This window comes from Rhipicephalus sanguineus, chromosome 4 (assembly GCF_013339695.2).
Source record: "Rhipicephalus sanguineus isolate Rsan-2018 chromosome 4, BIME_Rsan_1.4, whole genome shotgun sequence".
NCBI lineage: Eukaryota > Metazoa > Arthropoda > Arachnida > Ixodida > Ixodidae > Rhipicephalus > Rhipicephalus sanguineus.
The window spans coordinates 62,102,321-62,125,515 of NC_051179.1; the positions used below are offsets into that span (position 1 = coordinate 62,102,321).

At 46.8% G+C, this 23,195-nt stretch overlaps 1 protein-coding gene across 4 annotated transcripts in view; it reads left to right on the forward strand.

The window, feature by feature from the left end:
• The first annotated feature begins 3,208 nt into the window (after positions 1-3,208).
• LOC119390082 (uncharacterized) overlaps positions 3,209-23,195 on the forward strand; it is a 45,686-nt gene continuing 25,699 nt past the window's right edge. For 2 of the 4 annotated variants that reach the window (XM_049414652.1, XM_037657620.2), the window contains exons 1-8: positions 3,209-3,455; positions 9,693-10,138; positions 11,148-11,360; positions 12,979-13,374; positions 13,828-13,997; positions 14,737-14,851; positions 16,538-16,780; positions 21,794-21,933. In XM_049414652.1, coding sequence (XP_049270609.1) covers positions 9,713-10,138; positions 11,148-11,360; positions 12,979-13,374; positions 13,828-13,997; positions 14,737-14,851; positions 16,538-16,780; positions 21,794-21,933 — 1,703 coding nt within the window. In that variant the 5' untranslated portion in view covers positions 3,209-3,455; positions 9,693-9,712. The remainder of the gene's footprint in view (positions 3,456-9,692; positions 10,139-11,147; positions 11,361-12,978; positions 13,375-13,827; positions 13,998-14,736; positions 14,852-16,537; positions 16,781-21,793; positions 21,934-23,195) is intronic. The other 2 variants (XM_037657618.2, XM_037657619.2) reach the window with 2 other exon arrangements.

Consider the following 23,195-nt stretch of genomic DNA (forward strand, 5'->3'; position numbering starts at 1 on the left):
TTGATTGATGTTGGCAACAAGTGCGGAAAAATGAGCTTTCTTTCTTTTTAAAAAAGACAGGCGCATGAAAGATGTCGGTGAATACGCAGTGGTGTATATTATCAGAAAAAACTACGTAGTCTTGAGAAGCCAAGAACCTTGGAGAATGATATCAATGCCACATTTATTGCCAGAATTATTGAAACAAAGTGGTGTATAATAGAGTAAGCGCTGGTAATTCCTCTACATACAGAACGGAGAATTCCCCAGAATATTAAGCGTGTCAGCTCTTGTCATATCGATCTCTCAAATGCTTGGCGCGAAGCAGAGATGTGACGCAAGCAAGAGTATAAGAACAAAATTACTTATAGAAATACACGAAGAAAATGGTTACCGCAGGAAAGAAAACTAGAAGATATAAATATCGACACAACGCAACAAGATTACAAGTGCTCAAGGGGTGCGCGGCATTCAACGAAACATTGATAGCGCCTTGAGTACAAATCGAATCACGAAGGTGACGCCGGCGTCATTTGAATAGTCTGGAGTTTATCTGCACTACATTCTCTTGAGCGTAATTGGAAAGTGAGGATTGCAGAACGCATGTTTTCTGCTATAATTTGGGGCGTTGGAATGTATGCGAGCTTGACGTTGCCCCCACATGTGATATGAAGCGTGTGTTTCTTTTTTTATTAACAGTGACATGTATCAGTCAGGTGCCTGTCGCGAGTGTTACATACTAAATTATCACAAACGAGTGATAACCTTTCTGTTTATGACAGTGGTTCTCAAATGAGGGCCCGCGAAGCCATTTTTGGGGATCAGCGAAACTCATTTTCGAAAAAAAGAAAAAACAACCCATTTTTCGGAGATCCCGTGACAGCAACCCCCTCTGATTTTTGGTATGCTTCACTGCATAACAGTTTTTATTGCGGCGGAGCCGACTTATGTTTCCTATTCTCCGTGAGATGACTGTAGAGCTTTCGTTGAAGCTTGATTCTACCCGAGCATACCTTTCTTAAGTTTACATATTTGAAGAACAAGCATAGCTAGAAACTGGCTGAATGTGGCTGCAGAGCACACAACTTGTTGACAAGCTGTATAGATCGAATTGGCATGGCACTTTAGTTTGACCATTCTTTGCCAGGGAGAAATACAAGGCACCTATTTCACGCTGCATGTTGTGCTAATTTTGAACCTCCCCCCCCCCCCCCCGCCCCCCCCGCCTCCTTGCTTTCACTGCGAGGGGTCCCCGAAACATCCGTGGCTGAGAACCACTGGTTTATGAAATGAAGTGAAACGCGACTGCTTGTGTGCGCTTTCGCAATATTTCTCTGTGATGAATATAAAAACTCACAGGGTCTCTTTATGCATTCGCCTAAGACGACTGCAGCTGTCTTTATATGACGTCACGTGATGATGGCTTCGCAAATATTGGCAATGTGTGACGTCATGATGACGTCATAACATGGTTTTTTCGTATCACCCATGCATCACTCGGTCGACGCCGACGGACAATTTAGGCGTTTGATGAGTATCTAAGGCATTCGCCATACAAGGCATATCAGCCTTAGCATAAGGACGGCCAATTAGTCACCGGTGTGTTACTTTTCGCAAAGGCTAATTAAATAAAGAGTATTGCTTACGAAGTATGTCTGGCTATTTTTCTCCCCGAAATCATCCGAGGAGCTATGCGAACCTGCTTCACGCTCTTTCAGACATCACCGCTCCCAGCGCGAACAAAACGCGCGAAAGACAATAAGTTGTCCTGTCTGCTGCACGTGAGTCAGAGAGCCGACGATTTCTAATGAACTATGATTGGTTCGAAGAAGAGCGTAACAACCGAAATTAGCGCGAGTTGTCTTGGCCGGGTAACGAAAGAGAGGCAGTGAGTCTTACATTCTTATCGAAGACGGAAGTCTAAGAACAGCAGTTCACAAACTAAGAGATCTATTATTCAAAAGGGGCACTGCCACCTTAAATTTCTTCACCTTAAATTTCTTCGTGGTTTGCGTCTCGTAATTTCATGAAATCATTCACAGCGGCGCGACGAAGATCAGGCATGAAGAGTGAGGACAGGCACTGGGAGGGAGGGCGTTTCCAGGTGTCAGCGTCAGTCGGCGTCACAATGAGAACACTCGTATCGTCGTCGTCATCACTACTAGAGCATCGTCACTCAGTATGGCATGGGCCACACCGAACACGTCACAGTGATGTCGATGTCGCAGGGTGCTGAAAGCCCCTTTGAGCTTTGGTACGCTCTTTACCCTCGAAGTACATTAATTTCCAGGTGACGGACGCCATTCAAACTTGGTCAAAAATACTCATCCATACCAAAGAATCTAATGAAGGACACATCTCGAGCTTGAAACTTCGTGTAAGTGCTCCCTCCTTCAAGGTGACTTGCAAACATGATGATAGGCAGGCACGTGAAACTGCCGAAATAAAACGAACATTATATACAAGGCGTCTGTCACAGTGCGCGTTTGCGATCTTCGAAACAACATGGTGATTCTTTCGGAGTTGTTGCCGCCCTAAACCTTGCCTAAGTGTACTCCATGACGCCTACATGCACTCAACAGCCTCGCTGTAACGAAAAAAAAAAAAAATTGATAGAATGATTACCCCGTAGATGTTAGCCTGATTCAACGCCTGCCCTTCTACTCCTGGTGTCGGGTTTACTCTTGTATATTCAATGATGACATATGTACACAAATAACACGTGCTGGTACGGGCGAGTAGCGAAGAGACGAAGCGTGAGGCTGGAAGTCTCGATACCACCTGATTCATTTTTCTTTGCCCTTGCCCATTCGCCGGGAGTCAGCTTCTCTTCCTTCCTCCTTTCTCTGCTCTTTTGTTGCGGTGGAGAGGGAGGAAAGGAATGACGTACTTCCGCAGGGTGCCGCGCTTGCAGCGACACGCCTGGACGGCGGCGCATTTAGAGTTCATCGCACACGTACAGTTATTCTCCTCTTCTAACCACCCCCCTCCCACCTCTAGCGTAGGGTAGCTAACTACGCAATTTTTATAGTTATCCTTACTACTGACTGCCTTTATATTGCCTTCTTTCAAATATCCCGCCATGAGCACTCAGAATGCCGGCGGCGCCGGCTACATCGCTTGTGTCGGCTATCGTCGACTTCGATACTTGCATCGGAACTCGGCGACCCACCGCCTGTATGACGCTGTCCTTCTTATCGTATTCGCTTTGGAGCCACGTATGTTTTTTGCTCTCCGCCCGCCGCTTATCAACCAGCGACAGCTAGCTCCGTCGAGCGCGACGCCAACCCTGCCGCCCCTTGCGACAACCGCCGAAACAGGAAGAAACCGAGCTGTTGAAAACAACGTCTCGAATCGACGTCGTCTTTGCGTGGACGCGTTATTGTGCTCGGTGCTTCGGTTCAGTCTACGCCTTGGTAACTTCACTAACAGCTCGTTAATAGGATAAAGAGGCTCGTTGCGTCGATGCGTTGAAGGTGAGTGCAAACGCTTCTCTCGTTCGTTTTCCGATTGCGATAACGCGGTTATCGCCCCTACAGTCTGAGTCAAATACTCGCCTTGAGTGCACAACGGGTTGATTCGGCTACCCTTCTTCGCAAAGTATGCATAGGTCGGCGCTGTGATGATACCACGCATGGTCATACCGCACGTTGTACTACATCAATAAGTGAAACCTTGCATAAAGTACTGTGAGGTAGTGGCTACGGCCTGCGCAGTGCCGGATCCCAGCCGGCCGCTAGACCACTTTAGACAAGGACGATTCACGGTTGAGACCGTACGTTACACTACTCTTGGTGGTACGAAGAAGGAACCCGAGGCACTTCACCGGAAAAAAAGTTTCTGACGTTAGGAAAATGTGTTATCTGCGCTCGCTTCTTGCTTGTGTTCGCACTGTCGGCTGTGGCCGGTTTTATATTTTGTGCTTGCCAGAAAAGATAATCTTCGCCTCAAAGGCATGGTTCGGCTTTTGCGCGAAAGTTAAATGTTTAGCACCTGAAACGCGAATGAGCAGTGCTCATAATAACACAGGCTAGCAATGAAATTCTGGCGTGTGTTGGGCCTTCTGTAGATTGCAAGTGCGCGAGGCAATCGTTCGAATTGATATTATGGAATGCGGGGGGTGATTTAATTCATATATTGAGTATAGAGGGCAAAATGCGTTTCCTTAATCATATTTCATACACATGGAGCGCTCGATACTGTCTGGTATATTAGCTCAATACGGCAGGACAAAACTCATAGGCATCGCTCCGAATGGAGTAAATTTTTTTTCCCCTTTTGTTGATCGGGGAGCAAAGAGCTATTTTTGTCCTCAAATCTCTTAATTTGCGTATTATCTCTGACGCACCAGTGCGGTGTTGTCGCTTAATGATTTATTTAAACCGCGAAACACTTCCGAAACTATGAATACGTGAAACTGCGAGCGCATAAAACATGGCGTCGCGGTGACTCAAGTAGCTCGGGCCTTTATCAGCCGAACATACCTGTCATGTTTTTTTTTTCAAGAAAGCGTGCGCTTTTATCTCCGTATCGCACTGGCTCATTATCTTCAGCGCTCTTTCGTTTACCGTTCGCACTTCGGCTCGATTTAGTGAACAGTGATGTTGAAATATCAAGTCTTCCGTAAGTCGCTTCACATTTTCCGATCTTATATAGTTGGCAAACGCTACAGCTATGCGAAGCCAGAGTTGCTGAACGAGGCTTTCGTCTACGGTGCAGAAATAGCTCGCGAACCACAGGTTTCGTGTGAAACAAAAAAAAAACTCTCCTGTGTGTAAAAAAATAACGACCGAGTAATGAGCACGATTACAAGTGCTTTAAACGGGCTGACAACTGGCCATAACATGTGATTAGATCCTGGTGGAAATGAACATTGAGATACTTCTGGTCACATGTTTCGCGTTGCCTCTTGTGATTCAAGACAGCTGTGTTTAAAGTGTGGGCAATGCCCAGTGACTTTTGTGTGATGTGATCGCATGCTACAAAGGACTCTGAGTTGAACTCTACGGCAAAGTGCGAATGATTCTTGTGTGTCTTGTGCGTGAACATTGTTGTCATCACGTGGACATTATGCGTGACGTGCGAACATTCCTTTTAAAAGGACATTGCCGTGAGTGAGTCTACTGTTATTTATAAGTTCGTGACGCAAATTAATAAGTAAGGGAAGAGGAGTAGCCGGAGCCATGCATAGACACCAACCTCTCCTTAAACACATTTAATAGTAATAAAAAAAAAACATACCGTGAATTATAGTGACAGATTCAAGCATTCTTTTCGGCAGCTGAGTAGGATTCATATTTTTAAATCGCGTTTTAACTGTAACAAAAAACAACAACAAATGGTATGCTACGCAGCCTAGCGGAAGAGCCTTCAAGCTGGATTATGGAGTCGTTCACTTTGGTGCACGTATATATAGGTATACAGTCAGATGCGTTCATGCGTGCCATAATTGGCGCTCAAAATTAGATTATGTATATTATTCATCCCAGCTCAATTGTGTGCTGCTTATGAGGTAAAAAAAAAAGTTGCACGCTGAAAAGCGGCGCTGCCTTCGAGACGACTAGTGGCACATGTCGAACAGCGGCGCATGCACGGGGAGTGCACGCATGCGCAGCAAACCAGCGCGTACAAACACGAAGCGATCTGACGCTGTCCTCCCACTGTTTGCAGCATGTGTTGTTTATATACGCCCTCATAATCGCCGCACTTCTGAAAAATTGATTATAAACGTTCGACGGCGTTTTCCGCGTTACCATTCCATGACTAAACACTCTGACCGCTAAGTTATCCGTTGCGCTAGAGAAAACAGGTACCATAATAAATGGCTGTCGATCCTTTCAAAACAGTATACCCTGGTATGTGCGCCCTCAATTTGTGTATTTTTTAATGATGATGATCGTCAGTTATGTTCGCTTTTATACAAATAAAACTACAAATAGCGATCTGGCCTGTTTGTTAATTTGTAACCTGACGTTATTTCATCTACAGGTAGAGGTGTGCGAATATTCGAAAATTTCGAATAACGAACCAACAAGCGCTCTATTCGATACGGTACTCGAATGGAGTACTGCGTATCGAAATACCGAATATTTTCAAGTATTTTTCGAATAATCGGCGCCGATGGGATAGACCCAAACGAACTAAACGTAAGAACAGCAAGGGATCATTTTCCTTGTTTTATTAATTTAATTACCAAGATGCGTGCAGCCCAAGCTTTTATCGACGCTACGTTGACCATCGGGTGGAGGCCTTCTTACCTCAACGTTTCCAGTGTCTACCTTCATTATCATGAGGCAGGTCATGGTCATGAACCGGTGTCGAGTACGGCTGCGTTAAGCTACAAAAGTGCGTGCGGTTTTTGTACGTATACGGGAATAACAGGCGTAAACGTTGTTTGTGTAATTTGCTCTTGCAGATACCGTATTCGACACGGCTGTTTGCGTGCTTTTGGTGTTAAGGCCCATGCCGTGATAACTGATTTATCGGTCGCATTACATGTTTAGCTGAATGTTCGGTGTTTGGTTCAACATTGGTTAACTTTATTTCTGTTTTATTTAAAAACTGGTCACAAAGTAACACTTTGATTACTGTCGTCACTGCTGCATTTTAACGTGCAGTTAAAATATATTTCAAAGGCTCTAGTAACTGCTATATGGGAGCTTACCTCAATATACATAATTGCGGCATTCTCCGTCGATTAAAAGTAATGGTAATGTTCTTTTACTAAAGTCCGTGAATGTTTATTATAAAAAAATGTCCTGGAAACCTAGAGCTGTATTCAAAATGGTTACCTCATTATTCGAAATTTAATCGAATAGAGTTCAACTCGTTTCTAGAATTCGCTACTCGCATACCCCTATCTGCTACAGTTCAAGCATACTGATAGTTTTATTTAATTGTTTTTTATCGCGATAGCAACTATATGGACAGTCTCGGCTGGTTTTGCCGTCCCCGTCGCCGCCGTCATGCATCGTATATGTATGTATGTATGTATGTATGTATGTATGTATATATATATATATATATATATATATATATATATATATATATATATATATATATATATATATATATATATACATATTTGTATATATAATAATTCCCCAATAAAAATAATTAAGAAAAATGCTTCCGAAGCGCGGAATCGAACCAGCGAACTCTCGCTCCGCAGCGCGTCGCGCTAACCACTACGCCACAAAACGCAGATCCCTCAGGTAGCTAACGGCGAGCGTTATATACACACCCTTTACCGCTGGCAGGACTCAGAGACGGCAGGCGCTTTAAGCGTTTCTTCATTACCAGCGAGATGGTGCGAGGAGCGCAACGGGCGCATTTAAAATTCGTCGGCCAGCTCGCTCGCTTCTTCTAATATTTGCGCAGGAAGAACCTTGCCCTTCCGCTGTCTGCTTGCGTGATAGGTGCTGCCGGGGGGGGGGGGGGGGGCAGATATTTCTGCAGCGTAGCAACGTGTCCATCAGGGCCGCTTTTCTTGCTATCGCATTCATTGCTTCGCCCTTACGGCGAAACTGTTACTTTTCTTTCATACAAGCCTCTCGTTCAACTGTGCACTGTTTTCTACGCTATATCTAGCCTTTATCAATCTCTCCCAGGCTTGTTTTTTGTTCCCCAATACTCTGAACGTCTCTCGCTTATCTCAACCTCCGGCCGCTTGAGACTTCCATCCGCATTGAAACCCAGAGCCTCTGAAAGATTCACATCTTTTGCGGGTCTTGTTGGCCAAGTACTTGGGCATTCCACTGAAATGTGTTGAGCGTTTAACGAACTATGCTTGTAACAAACACATACCTGATTCTATGGCGGCTATTCGCGCCGGTGTGTTTTTGTCCTCAGCCAGTTAGCTCGGTCATTAAACAACACAGCATTGCCCCTAATGTTCTCACACTAAATTTTCTTTCAGATTTTTGTCGCATTTGTAAATCTACGTGTTTAAGACTGGAACATACAGCGCTCAACACGGGACGGTGAAAGAACGACAGGCGAGGGCGCTGAACTAACAAGCACTGGTTTATTGCTGAGGTATGCAATATATACAGAAGCTTTATGTTGTTGTTTTTTTCTTTGCATCCTTCGCATTACTTTCCTTTCTTTGTTTCTGTTGCTGATGTCAATAATGGTGAGACGTGGCTGTCCCTTTGAAACGGTATGTCACATATGCTTCTTTTGAGCACTGGCGACACCTACTGAGCAGTACTCAAGTCACCGCTTGGCGGCGCCAAAAGCAAAATGTGTTGCGTAAGGGCTGCTACATTGTGGGCGTTCAAGTATCCTGCCGTATACGCATGACCTTGACGCGTTTTGGTTGTTTTGTAATTGGGTGCAATTTTGAGGATTCCGTTCCAGATTGTACAGCCAAATATGGGCAACGAAAACGATTTATCGTCGTACTGATCTCACGATCCATGAGTATTGAGCCTATAGCGATTCAAGGTAGCGACAAATCGTGTTGCTGAACACACCTTAAGTTACAATTTGCGCCTGCTGCGGTAGATTACAAGCCAAGAAACTTGTGCCGAGGACGCCAGCTCGATTTCCAGCCACGGCGGCCACATTTTTATGGCAAAGAAATTCAAAAAGGCCCTTGTCAGATTTAGTCGCTAGTTAATGAATCCCAAGAGGTCGAAATTAGCACAGAGTCCTGCACTATACGGCTTGCCTCATAACCATATCGTGGTTTTGACTCGCAAAACCCCCATATCGACACTTCAGGGCGCGAGAAGCAACGCAGGGGGGCCGTGTCAAAACAATCGACTGAGGAAAAAAAACGGAGGAAAAGGAAGAAGAGCATGGTTTTCGCCTTCGAGTTGTCTTCGGTGAATGCAATAAAAGACTGTGTGACTTATAGTCTCCTTGCTGTTTTTCATTATGTTAACTGTCGAAATTTTTCACCAACTAGCCAATAGTTAGCCACCTCGCTAAGTAAATTCGCAGAATTTAATTGTAAGTGCAATCTGTGCTAGTAATTGGCATTCTCATTCTTCGAGCAATATGCCACGCGCACTGTCTCCTAAATCGGCCCGCACTGCAATGGCACTCGCTCTTCAGGATGACGGCTGTATGACGATGACGCATTGAAAAAGAAGGAATGACGTCGATGTGACTTCAGAGGCGGCATGACTACATTCGATGGGATGACAATTCTGAAACGATTCAATCGTCCTTGCATAGAAGGTTAGGTCACGTGGAATCGCTTTGCTGAGGCGAGAGATGTGCTGTCGCGCCTATACTATATACAAGACGACGCTATAGTATTGTACTATGTACTCTTCTAGAGGAGAGCTGTACGGATGTGTCACTATAATTGTTTATTTAGAAACAAAGGGGAGAGATTAGAGTACTTGGTATTCTACCATGGGACAGCGGTAAGCTGCCCCTGTCTGTTAAGAAAAATAAGGTAACAGTTGAGGTCTACACACCCTGCCATGGAGGAGCTGTACGCAGCTGTCCTTCTAAGAGGTCATTTGAATATAGTTTAGAGTATTAAGTACTGTATTATGGGAGAGCAGTGAGCCATCCCTGTGTGTTCAGAAAGAGAAGGAAATGATCAAGAGTATTATGTACTCCACTGTGGGAGTATACTCCGCTGCCTCTTTAACTGTTTATTCAGGAAAAATTACGGTGCGAGTTGGAACAACAGGTACTCCGCTGTTGGACTGGGGTCGAAAGGATGCTTAAGTATTCGTACCACGCCGCAGCCGCGCAAGTCCAAGAAGCTATGGAGGCAGAGAAGATGATGTGCTGTTGGCCCACGTGTGGGAAGCCCCTGGTTGGTAAACCCAGGGCCCGGTTCGCCAGGTGCTCCGAGTGCGCTCACCTCACCTGCCTGCAATGCAAGGCGACACACGAGGGCACGAGCTGCGCGAAGTTTCAAGCTGAACGAGGACCGACAACGAGTCCCGTGCGCTCGCCCGTCTCATTGGGCGCCCGAAGCAAGAGCTACGACGCGTCGTCACCCTCGAAAGGGACAAGGTCAAGCGACGGCGAGAAGGCTTCGCCACGATCAACTCTCGCCGCGGACTTCGAGGACACGACACTGCCAAAGCCCCAAAGACCCTCTTGGGCAAACGCCTCGGCGAGCACGAGCTCGGCGGGCCCGTCCCACTCCCTGAACGTCACAGGACAGTCGACATCGCCGAGCAAGGTGGGTACAAGACAGAGGCGTAGCCAGAAATGTGTTTTCGAGGCGGAGGGGAGAGGTGTGTTAAACCATTCTTTGCGCACATCCACGCGTGGTTTGCATGTGTGGGTGTGTAAATACACATGCAAAATTGAAAAAAAAAATTGGAGGAGAGGGGGGGAGGGCACATTGAGCCTTAGCCCCCCCCCCCCCCCCCCAGAGCCTTCCCCCCCTTGCTATGTCAATGGTGGAAGAATTATTTTGCTTCCGTGTGTTACATAAGATAGAGCTCAAGGAAGGAAAGGTGGGAACATTAACGAGAAGCAATATTGTGGCTGGTACTTCACGTTAGAGGGTGGGGGAGGGATTCTTGCGGTGTTGGGATGAGGATAGAACGGTGGACGGGTGAGATCAGCCATGGGCTAGGAGCTCCGTGTGCAGCGTTCTCAAGGGAAACGCCTAATGCATTTATTGCAATTACACTAGATGATAGGACAACCAAAGATGGCAAAAAAAACGACATCAAAAAACATTTCAGCTAGCAATAAGAAAAATTTACTGTTATTCCGATTGAAACGTTGAAACTGTAAGGAAAAGGTGATTTAACAGTAGACGCATTTTAAAAATGCAGCTCGCGGAGGGAGCTGAAGCGTTTTATAATAATCTGTCATGCTATTTCTTTGTTTCAGTTAGAAAATAAATATTAAAACAGAAGCAGTTTAGTGGCGGCAAGGCATGGTAGAAGAAAAGAAGAAAGCATCGCTTTAAAAGTAATGACATGAGCTTCGTCTCATGAGTTAAATATAAGGTTCAGGTTGATGTTATCTGACCGTTTTTCCCGTACCAACAGTCTCCGTAATTCTGCTATTCAACTGAAAAAAAAAAAAAAGGAACCGTCGATATTTAAAGACGTCTACTTCTAAGAAACATCCTGAATTCAAGAAACATTCCTCGAACATGCAGATCCATTCTCTCATTCATCTTCTTTACACTCTCCATTTCTCACTTACTCTCCATGCGTTGCCTCCTTCAGCAGTCGGTGGTGGCTGATCGAGTGACCAGGTCAGAAAATCCAGGCGCATCGGGCCCATTGCGCAAGGCCATCTGTCGCACCGAAGACTGTGGTTACGAAAAGCAGGTGGACGCGAGTGAGACGGAATTGATGTGCCACAAGTGCCGAAAGACCACCTGCCTCGTCTGCAACGCCATACACGGCTATATCAGCTGTGAAGAGTATCGGCGACAGGTATGCCCATCAATCCATTACTCTAGATTGCGCGGTTGTGAGGCTGAGGTTAAAAAAAAAGGACATGGCTATTCCCTCCGACATAGGAATGGGTATAACACGAAAGTGGAGCCTGTGTTTACAGAAGTAGTCGATTGTTTACTGTGCAGTGGTATATGAGAGCTTGTGTAATGTCTATTGGTGTTTAACAGCTATAGCACCGCTTGCACCCACGGATGCACCATCGTTGACGCCTAGTGGCACATCTCCATCCCGACGACTAGCGCCCATGATTGTGATTTAACCGCTGTGGTAGCTAAAGTTATTAACATATACCTGGACACAGCATATCGTGAATCCCGCTCAAAGATAGCATAAACAAGCACATAATAAGCACTGCTAATCTATAGGCACTCCTTCAAAGCGTCGTCAATTGAAAAGAGAAACGCCAAGGTGTGCGCTCCCGAGTAATAGGGTAGGCAACCTGGGTCTGTGCTCATGCATGCACTACTACACTGCACTTCAGCAACACGAGCGGCAGGTGCTCGTAGCTTGAGCCGTGAACGCGCGAAGGCTATCCACTTCCCGCTGGCCTCTGTCTCGCCCCACCAAGGAACGACACTCGCCCGACGACATCGTTGCCTTTTTGCGGCGCTTATTGCATCAGTTTTATTAATCGGTGCTATTGCCCTCGAAACAGTATGCGGTGGAGAAACATCGTTGGTGCATGTGGAAGCTGCACTACTCCGACAATAAGCCGTCAATCGCTAACGCGAAACGAAAGGCAAAGAACGTAACTGCGTCTAGGGCGACTGCTCGAAGCCATTGCGGCCAGCGTTCCTTCGCTGGCATCGAGACGCCCTAACGGCGTCATCACCGAATCGCTGCCTATCGGCTTCGTTAGCGTCATGACGCAGTACTTCACTTCAATGCTCCTGCACGGCGGCACCATCCCGCCATCTAAGAGCACCGTGCGAGAGGGAATGTGTGAGATATAAGGCGTGTTTGTGGAGCCTAGTGCATGTGCGCCGGTAGCATAGTGGGTAGAACGCCGGGCACCTATCGTCGTGGGCCGACAGGTCGTGGGTTCAGTTACAGGCGACGTAACTTTTTCTTGCAGCTTTTCTTTGCCATTCGTTAGTGTGCCTTTTACCAACGTCATGTGCGTGACGGAAATCGTCAGTGAAGTGTTGGTTGGCCATGGCATAACACACTTTCGTGTTAAAAATTCAGAGCCTTTCCACTAGTGTGAAGACGGTAGCCAGCGGCTGCACGTTCTGCGGCAGTGGTTTCCCGTCGTTTTCGCGCCCATTCGTGTTTCTTCCTCCGAGCGAACGACACGCGTCCGCGCCATACCGAATCCAAAGGGCAAATGCCGATAACAGCGATAAAGCCATCTCTGCGTCACGAGGCAAGGGGCCCAACTACTGGTGGAAAGTACCGCACCGAGTATCGCGACAGTTGTGAAGGAGGCATTGGAGGTGGCGAGCTGCCGAGGGGCGCCGAAAATTGTTCTATGCGTCGTTTTGTCCGCGGACATGATCCACAAGAACCTAGCGATAAACAGCTTCGCTGTATTGACTAAAAAGCTGGGCTTAACCGCCGCTCTCCTTCTCATCGTCACTTCTCTACCTTTCAGCTCGAGGACCAAGAGGAAGAGATCCAAGTATGGTGCGCCGGCAAGGATTGCAAATATACAGTCTACGTGGGCGCTAGTGCGCAGCAACTCAAGTGCACACTGTGCGATAGCATCACATGCATCAAGTGCCAAGCTGTGCACGAGTTCCAGACCTGCGAGGCCTACGCTCGGGTTCGCCGTCGGTCGAACGGCCCGCAGCCGCGAGAAGCGACGACCGCGACGACTGGCGGCGCCGACGAGACTCACCCGGAGGAGGAGCCCACAGTAGAAGATAGTAGGGGGGAGAAGAGCGAGTCGCGTGACGTGCCACCGGCTTGCGTCGCCTCTGCGAAAGCACCTATCCGCCGAGAAGCACCGAGACAGAAGGAAGTGCTTGTTCAGCAGGCAGCGAACAAGGCAAGTAATGTAAGAATGGAGCCTGAGCAAGCACAACGTGGGCAATGAGGATGCAACTTGGGATCGTTGGTGGGACATCATTCAGACTTGAAAAACTTTCTAGTGCGCAAAAACTTGAACGAAATGAAGGTGGACGCGCGAAAGTAGGAAAGCCTTTTGAGTGCGCTCGTTCCTGTCATCTTAATTTCTTTGAACACTCTGTTCACTACAAGTATTCTCCTTGTCTGAAAGATGAAGATCAGGGATACTTGGAAAGCGCCGAACTACGTCTTTTCTACAGAGCACTGACTTGCACGAACAGCACAAGTCCTGTTAGTGACGTCTTTCCGTCGTGTTTTCTTTTTTCTTTTTTTCATTTGCGTGTGCCTCATTAGTGCACTACAATCAGTAGCATACGAGAAGCTAAAGTTCCGTTATGGTTGTCACCATTGCGCTTTCGTTTTTTGTCTGCAGCTTCGTCCCAGCGAGACTGCGTCTGAGCGTCCGCAACCCAGAGCCAGGCAAAAGGCGACTGCTGCGGCACCGCGAGAAAATGTCGTGATGGTCGAGTGCTGCGCTTGCGCAGTTGAGTCAAATATCGAGGAAATTGTCGATATCCTTGGATGCGGCCATTTGCTCTGCAGGTAAGACAATAAACAAAACTTCATTTTATTCTGAGGGATGAAAATCACTCTTTCTGCTCGTGCGTTATGCCGTCGTTGAAAATACGGCTGTTCCCCGTAACGGGAGCCAATATTAAACGTTCTCCGGCTCTGTACGCTTGTACGCTTAACCATGGCCGCTGGATAGAAGCGTACGTGGTGCGTTTCCGTCCAGTGGTCGTGGTTTAACATATATTTAACGCATTTGCTACTGGTAATGTGAACTAAACTACTTTTTGAATTGACCAGCTGATTTTTGGTACAGAGGCTTCGAGGTATATACCTCGCTCCAGCCTGCTCTTCTGCCCTGAAGACCGGATGGCAAAGGCTGTGCCGGTAACAATATTGCACCACATGCATGGCAACAACTCATGCATGAAAAGTTATAATATAGTTCATAGGGCTAAGCAATGATGAATTAAGTGAGGATGAACGAATATGACTTTCGCAAGTGAGCAATAAAAAATTATCACCCACTTGCTGTAACATCTTTCAGATGCGCTCAGTTTTATATAATTCCTGATGAGATCGGGCCACCGGCCAAAACTATTGATGATTGAACTAAGCATTACTGCTCAGTTATAATATTTGTTGTACGCCATCAGAGCGGCCACGACGTTTTGCCGTAGCGCCATATTAATTATACCTGCAGTGCAATGTTGCTGGAGTCGAATTGCCATTACAGACTCTGACCGCCGCTTTTACGCTATCGTCTCCACAGGGAGTGTGTTCACGCCACAGCAGTCGGCGCGCTCACATACATCGTGCGTTGCCCCGTCACCACAGAGGAGGGAGTCTCCTGTGACTCCTACATCCAAGAGTCGGCGCTGAAATCCGTAAGTATCTTGGGACAATTGCTAAGGGAAAATAATGCGGGCAAGTCTGGACTAACAGCGGGGAATGTGCCCGACCTAGCTTATTAGCGAGAACTTAATTAGCGCGGTCTTAATTCAATGTGTCTTAATTAACATGGTTCTCTTTCCGCTCCTGTCTATTTCTTTCTCTTCCGCTTATATGTTCTGTGCTTCTCTTTTGTTTTCTTCAGAAGGCACACGCATTGAAGAAACGCCTACATTGCACATCCATCAGGTCAACCTCAATGGGTGTGCTGGCATACAGGCCTTATTATCCACCACATTACTAGGCGATACCGAAAAAAAGTCACATTTTCGCCTCAAGGGCGAAGCAATGAATGCAATAGCAAGAAATTGTAATGTCACAGGCAGAGCGGCAATAGCTAGAAACTTGCTGCGCGCTTTATTGCGTTGCACGCGTTAGTCGCAGCTTAGATTTCTGGTCACACGAAACGGCTTAACGAAAAGCTTAAATAGCTCCGCTGTTCAAAAAAAAAAAAAAAAACAGGTTGGCCTTTCTGCGAGCTTTTGATGCTTTTCCTAACACATCCCTTGTGGATCGATAATTTCAATTTCAATTTTATTTTCCCATCTTACAAATACAGATGGAGGGGTTGTAGGTAAAAGCTGCTTAAAGGCAGCTTGACGAGCCTACAAACCTAAAGTACAGCAGGGAGGCAGTTGTAGAAATTATACAATTCAAAACGTAAGGATTACATAATTATACAAGGATCACCGGATAATACGCGAATCAACACTATGTACATCAACACTATAACAGTGCAATATTAGGGGTCCTCACCAGGTTTCATTTCATATCGTTGTAATTCACTGGAAGCTGTGACGTGCCATCTGGGGAGCGTTTTACAGAAATAATTGTTCAAATCAGATTACTTCTGGTCACGTTTGGAGAAATCTGACTGTCTGTTGCAACGGTTTCCATCTCTCTTTGCCTAGGATAGTGTTCGCAAGCGCGAAAACTAGAAGCCGCAATATTAAGGGGCCAGTCGTGCGCTGGAAAAAAAAATTGGTGCTGTGGGGCGTGGAGGTGAACAATGATACATATAGTTTAATGACACAACAATATACATACATATTTCGCCGCCGCGGTGGTATAGCGGTTACGGTGCTTGGCTGCTGACCCGAAGGGTCCTGGGTTCGATCCCGGCCGTGGCGGTCGCATTTCGATGGAGGCGAAATGGTAGAGGCCCGTGTACTTAGATTTAGGTGCACGTTAAGGAACACCAGATGGTCCAAATTTCCGGAGCCCTCCGCTACGGCGTCTCTCATAATCATATCGTGGTTTTGGGGCGTAAAACCCCAGATATTATTATTAATATGCATACATACATACATACATACATACACTCACACAATATGTATGTATGTATGTATGTATGTATGTATGTATGTATGTATGTATGTATGTATGTATGTATGTATGTATGTATGTATGTATGTATGTATGTATGTATGTATGTATGTATGTATGTATGTATGTATGTATGTATGTATGTATGTCAATCTCAAGTCTTTACTGTGTTATTTCTATATTTAAACATATCCATTTCCCTTACGTGTTTTCGTACTTTGGTTCTTCGAAAGGATGTGAACAAAAATCCGAGCCTATTCTTGATCATAACTTCCTTTTTCGCCTTCGCGCTACAGGTGCTGAGCGAAGAAGAGTACGCGCTCCGCAAGGGACTGCTCAACTTGCCCATCATTCGGTGTCCGACGGAGGGCTGTTCCGGAAAGTTCTCCGTCAGGCCTGGAACACAAAGGCTCAACTGCCCGTCGTGCCAGAGCGAGTACTGCGCCGCCTGCAACGCGAACCACTCGGGCATAACCTGCGAGCAGTTCATTCGCGCGGTGGTTGACGACGTGGATGGCCCGGGCACATCGGACAACGAGGTGCGTGCTCGTGTTCTTGTACAGCGTATGGGCCTGTGTGAATAGGGATTTTCGAGACCCAATAAAATACGACACTATTAGGGCCAGATGCGAATAGAAGCGAATGGCGAATATTTTTGGAATTGCGTGTATAATTGAAGGAAGAAAGGAAGGACGAAACAGACTGAAGGACAAGGATGTTAGCTTGTTCTAAGACCACCTGGCTACCCTGCGCTGAAAAAAAGGAGGAAAGGAGGAATGAAAGAGAATAGAAAAGAGACGCTGCAAAAGAAGGGATGTTATCCATCGTGTAGTCCTACCGTCAAGCTTCACACCGGCGGCAAGACTACCGTCTACCGGCAGGACCATCGTATTTCTGAGTTGTATTCAAACTAGAATGAATCCCTAATATCATGGAAATTTATGAATACTAGAATATATTCTATCATTAGGATACATCCTAGGATTCATAATTTTAACCTTAAAACCACAAATAGGGAGCATAAGGAACAAATAAGCAGATTCTTCACACGCGTAGAACTCGACAGAGTGCGAATGATCGTTTTATAGTCGGTAATTTCCGACATCCCTAGTGACAGACATACCGCCCCGTACATAAGTTTTCATTTTCGATACCAACGCTAAGCACGCGTGTATGAAAAAAGCTTTCTTTTTTTTCTACCTCTTTACGAATATCGCATTTATACGAGATCGAAAATTATTGGAATTTACAAATAGCTGCCATTCAATTTGAAAACAGGGCATTATTCAATGTTGCATCCTAAATTTTCGGAGATTCGCAAGCACCTAATAGCCTGTGAAACTTAAGCTATTTTTTCCTACTCATCAGGGTTTGGCATGCATGCTGTTGCAACCCCATGCTGGCTGTTTTATGTTCGGTCGTTTTGCACCTCTGTGGATGTATGTTCCCAAGAAATGGGGTCGATTTAGAATACCAAGTACTTTACTATAGGAGAGTGGTAAGTTGTTTCTTATATACAAGAAATTAGTACGTTCAAGCTCAGCTGAAATGGTTTAAAAGAATGCCTGGACCAGCTAACAAGTTATACAACCCCTATATATGCTGACCGACCAAGCAGTACAAGTGACCGCTCCTGTGTACTGCGTAATGAGGAGAAATAAGTCACGCATGTGGCCTGAACACATACTATGGGCTCATAGGTATCTATTACGACCCTCGATCTCTTAATCAAGTGTGAATTAGGCACAATTGATTCCTCGATGTGTTTGGATTTTATATTTAGCGATATTGTGTGCGCGATTGCGTGCGTGCCTATTCTTGGCTAATTACCCAGAATTGGTAGGCGCCATGGAATGTGGCACAAGGTGCTAAGAAACCTTAAATGCACTGAAACGTATGTCTTACGTGATTTTAGAGCGAAAGCTCTACTACACCATGTTTCCCAAAGTCGTTCATCGCGTCGCAATAACCTTGAGCCGCCGGAGCGCAAGTGTCGCAGGCGGGACGTCACGCCACGTGGTCCGTCGCGGAGAGGCGTCGCAGCTGTGCGCTCTCGGAGCATCTTCGCTGCACTACCACGTACGTTATCGGGCTAATGTTTAAAGGCTGCTTTTCAGGCGCTTGGGCGCTCAGTCTCGCCATATATGGTGCGTGCGTTTAGCGCAAGCGACAGGCTGAATCATATCATTCAGCAGATAACGCTAACTGCGGGCTGTGAAATCTCAAGCAAAGGTAAAGTTGCCTGTCGAAACACCGGAACAAAACGAGACCAGATTAGCACGTTATAGAGCAGCTTACCAAGCGCGAAAGCGTGCCAATATCGAAGCTACTGCCGCCGCTGTCGTCGTTAAGCAACAACTACATAAAGGAGAAGCCTAACTTTGATGAAACACAGCGTGTCTAGTCTTTGCAAAACCAAGCCAAACGTACCCTTCGCTCGGTATAACTAGGTTTACAAGAGTTAAACCTCAAGCAATTTATTTTTTTAGTACATGGTGTTAGCTTTTAGTGTGTGGTGTTAGGTGTTAGTTCTTAGGCGCATGCACTGTGTTAGACAGCCACTGTCTAACACCATGTGCGTTGGATATACACATTAAAAAAAAAAAACTTTTGATATCGTATCACATGAAGACTACTGAAACGAAAGAGCGGTGAAATCGGGGCGTCCCATCGGCTCCTTCGCGCGCAAGGTTGTGTAATAGAGCCAGAGAGAGCCGCGGATTGCAGTTATATTTAGGTGTACGCGTACAAGGAGGTAGTATATGGCGAACTAGACATTTCTTGTCGTATAGTTTTTGTTGCCACGTATGTGCTTTGATATGGGTGGTTTTGGTGAGCTGCGATAGTCTTCTTATGACATGTTCGAGGGCTACACAGACCTTTCGGCCATTAATTCACAACGTATTCCAGTCACTTAGCACTAGAAAAATGACCAGCCATTTTTCCCAAGTGTCTCCCAACAGTTTAGTCTCTACGACCCCTAATGCGCTCATTGGCTGTATTATTGTGCAATAAAGAAAGTTCCTACTAACATTCACCAGCACCGTTATGCGCGAATTGAGCTTTGCAGCGCCGCTTCACGGTAGCCTCACGTGCGTAGCGTTGAAGCCTCCTAACGCATCGCGCTGCTTCTCGGCAATGCGTAAATCACTGCGGTGAAGCGGCACGGCGGATCAACGAATAAGTGAAAGTGGTTGCACAGTGGAAGATAAGTAAAGATGTTGCTGCCTATGGAATGTTCACAATTTAACAACCAGTTAGGCAGCCAGCGGATGTTTGCTTTATTCTTCATTGTTGCGGCCTCTTCAAGTGGTACTTCAGCTGGCTACGTGCTGCTCGCAACGCTTCCTCTTGCTGGAGAATGTACTCGTAAAGGTTGTCGCACTTCACGCGAAAGTTCAGCTAAAGTGACTAAAGCCCCTCGCAGCCACCGCTAGCAGTCGCAACATTGCTTCGTGCGTGCGATTCGTGCGAACTTCGTGTTCCGTAGCATGAGGCACGTTGTTGGGCGTGCGTTAGATCACGTACAAATTTTTAACTGGATGGTCTGGAACAAATCCGTGACATATAGCTGTCCCGACAGGGACAGCGCGGAACTCGGGACACTGTTTGGAAAGTCGGGACAGTCTAGGAAAATCCGGGACGGTTGGTAACCTACTCCGGGAACGTGAGCTGCAAGGTGCGCTTTGAAAGTATGCCGCGCAGTTTTAAATCCTTAAGTGAGTTTCGGTAGAGTTACATGAACAGCCTAATAATCATTGCGAACTCGTATTGTTTGTTTAGTTTGGACGCCAGTGCTCGGGCATGTTACCTAAGACAGCGAGTGTAGTGATCGATGTTTGCAAAAACCCTATTGATGGGGAGCCAACGAACTCAGCCTTACACCATTAAATCAGTGCATAACGACGCGTGGATATCGTCACTGTACAGTTACATAGACGTTGCAAGCTACTCGCATAACCTGCCTGGTGGCACTTATTGAACAACAAGTAGGCTGTGGAGGAAGACGCAACAAAAGACTGTTATTTACGTTTGCAGAACCTGTGCTACTCTGGAGTACGGGCTTACTCTGCTCTCAGCTGCTCAACGCAAATATGTAGAATTTTCGCAGGTACTTAAATTTACACAAAAAAAAAAGGATTATCCCGACGTTGCAGTTTTAAGAGGTATGTTGTGTGATGCTTCTCAGAACTACATAACAGAATATCTGCAAGAGTCATACTAGCACTGCCGGAAGCTCGCAAGACAGGGATCAGGGAGAGAATACAAACACGCAGTGCTTTCTTCTGATTGAAACTTACTGAAGCCACACAGGTGCATCCGGGGGACATAAACTGTCTGTCTTGTAAATCATACACGTGGTTTAACGTGAAAGCTCGCGCGCCGCGAGACGTTGGCTGCGGCCCCCGCCCCCGCGGTGGAAGCAGTTAAATCAACTCCGTCCACTTTGCAACCCAGCCCGGCGACTCCGGTGCCATTGCGTCTCAAAGCCTCGTCTCACCAGGCGAGGTATCAAACAAGAAATAAAGCAGCCTGCAGCTGCAGGCATCCAACGCATCTCGGAACACGATGGAAACAGCACCGGCACCTTTGGTGCCGAAAAAATCCGCGAGACTTTCTCGAGCGCGTCAGGATAACCAGAAAAACCCACAACAGGGCTAAACGACGATCCGCGTTACCTGAAAGACACAACTACGCAACTGAGCGCAGAGCACTTATTTCTTGAATAACATGGCGACACGGATCAACTGGAAAGCTCGTGGAAAGCTGGAAAGCTCGGAATAAGGACCAAACCAGTCCTTATTCGAGCCGGTGTTCAGACAAATCCGGAAAGTGGCTAACGCAGGCTCGCTGCGCGGTGCACTCACGGCTCGACTGCATCTGAATTTCGGTCGCCAAAACACTGAAATTACGGTGGCGGCCACGGCCTGTTTTCGGGTGCACGTGTAACGGAGGCCCACCGCCGTGTCTCCGCGCCGGCGCTTGCCGCCGAAAGTTCGCTCCGTGTGGGTAGTTCTTCAGAGGTGTACGCACACGGCCGGGTAGGGGCCCTTCATATGAAATCATACGTAACAACTGCGTTTATCTAAACACGTGTTTGCGTTTCTGTGTTCCTAATATATCGGCCTTTCCTGAGCAACATTCAATAAACTGTGCAGTCGCAGGTAAGCGATTTGTCGTTCGTGTATTCGTTGTGACCTGTTATTTCGAGCCGTTTCGACTGCGATATTCACCGCCAGAACCACGTCAGACCTCTCGTTCTTCGAAGCTAGCGAAGCAGCATGACAAAGATACCGAAAGTAAGTGCTTCTAACAAAAATACAAGAAAAGGACGCGAATCTAGCGTGCGGCTATGTCGTCGACTCCATTCCTTGAAACTGCAGTGCCACGAGTCGGAATTTCGACGCACGCCATCAGGGAAGATGTCTTGTCGAGGACTAAGAAAGAAAAAGTACGTAATCTGGATACGCGTAATTAAGAAGCGCGCACGCATCACTTGCGAATGCTTACATATTAGTATAGTAAAGATAGTTATTATCGTTTCGTTTCAGTCTAGCGGCCGCGGCGAGTCTCCACTTCCCGACGAGCCTGCGTCAAGTGAGGGGGAATCGGTGGAATGCAACGGATGTTTGGCCGATACGCCACCCGAGGATGTGATCACTGTTGAGCATTGCAGACACTTGATCTGCAGGTGAGATGCGCTCTTGTCGAATGTGTTTTTTTAGATGTGAAGCATCTTATAGCGGGGTTCAATCCGGTGGTGGTGGTGTGCGGCGTGACCACCCTTACTGCGCATGCGCAATACCTCTCCACACACCCCCTCTCCACTCCCCTCTCCCCTCCGCTCTCCACTTCACATTTCCCCATCACCCTTTCCCCCTTCACCCTTTCCCCCTTCACCCTCTCCCCTATTTCTCTCCCCTTCCCCTTCCCTCTCCCCTTCCCATATCGCCCTCTCCTCCCCCTCTCCTTGTTCCCCTCCCCCTTTCACTTCCTCCCCTCCCACTCTCCCCTGCCCTTCTCCACTTCCCCTCTCCCCTTTGCCTCTCTCCCCTCCCCTCTCCACTCCCCCTCTGAAACGCGGGCTCTACATGCCGAAACGCTGCTTCGCATCGCCTCATGGTCCCCTTTAGCGGGAGATGGTGTGATTTTTTTTCTTCTGATACGTATCGCTTGCGTGAAAGAGGTTAAGTGTGGGCTCAAATAAAACCAAAGCCAAACGAAATCAAAAAAGACCGTAAGTCTTTCGCAAACTAGTGCTATAATTTCCAAAACTATGCAGTATTTTGAAACTCGGAGGTCATGAAGGCAAGTAGTCAGGGTAAACAGAAGAGGGGGCGAAAGAGGGTAGTTGCAGGGTGTACGCCGGTACTTCAGCCACCTCTGGTCTTCGGGAACGAGGAATCTCAGCTCCTCCTTTCAACATCCGTTATCCTTAGGCAAAACAGTCTTTATATCCACACGGATCCGTGGGGTTATCTCATGCGTAACCTCTTCTCCAAGAAGCTTGCTGCGTGTCAGCCAGGAACGGGCACCTGTCTTTTATGATAAAAAAATGCTATAACCATAGAAAGGGACCTTTATAGGAGGAGCCGTCTTTCGTTCCTGAATCATAATTCCATGGTTTCTTTCAATGTGTGCCAACTCGCACTGTGTAGTGAGACCTCGTTTTCTTTTATGCTAAACCATAGTCACGTCCAGTCTGGAGGCGCGCACTGGCTTTTTAAAAAGGAGCGAGCGCGCGCCTCTAGGCCGGTGGCGCCATAGTTTTAATCTTCTCTTGCTGCTTTGCTATTTAAAGGCATAATGCATTGTTAATAAGTGACGTGTGAGATGCGCGTCACAATGAGAACATATGCGTGACAAGCCCCGCCACGGTGATCTAGTGGTTATGGCACTCGACTGCTGATCGAATCCCGGCCGCGGCGGCTGCATTTTCGATGGAGGCGAAAA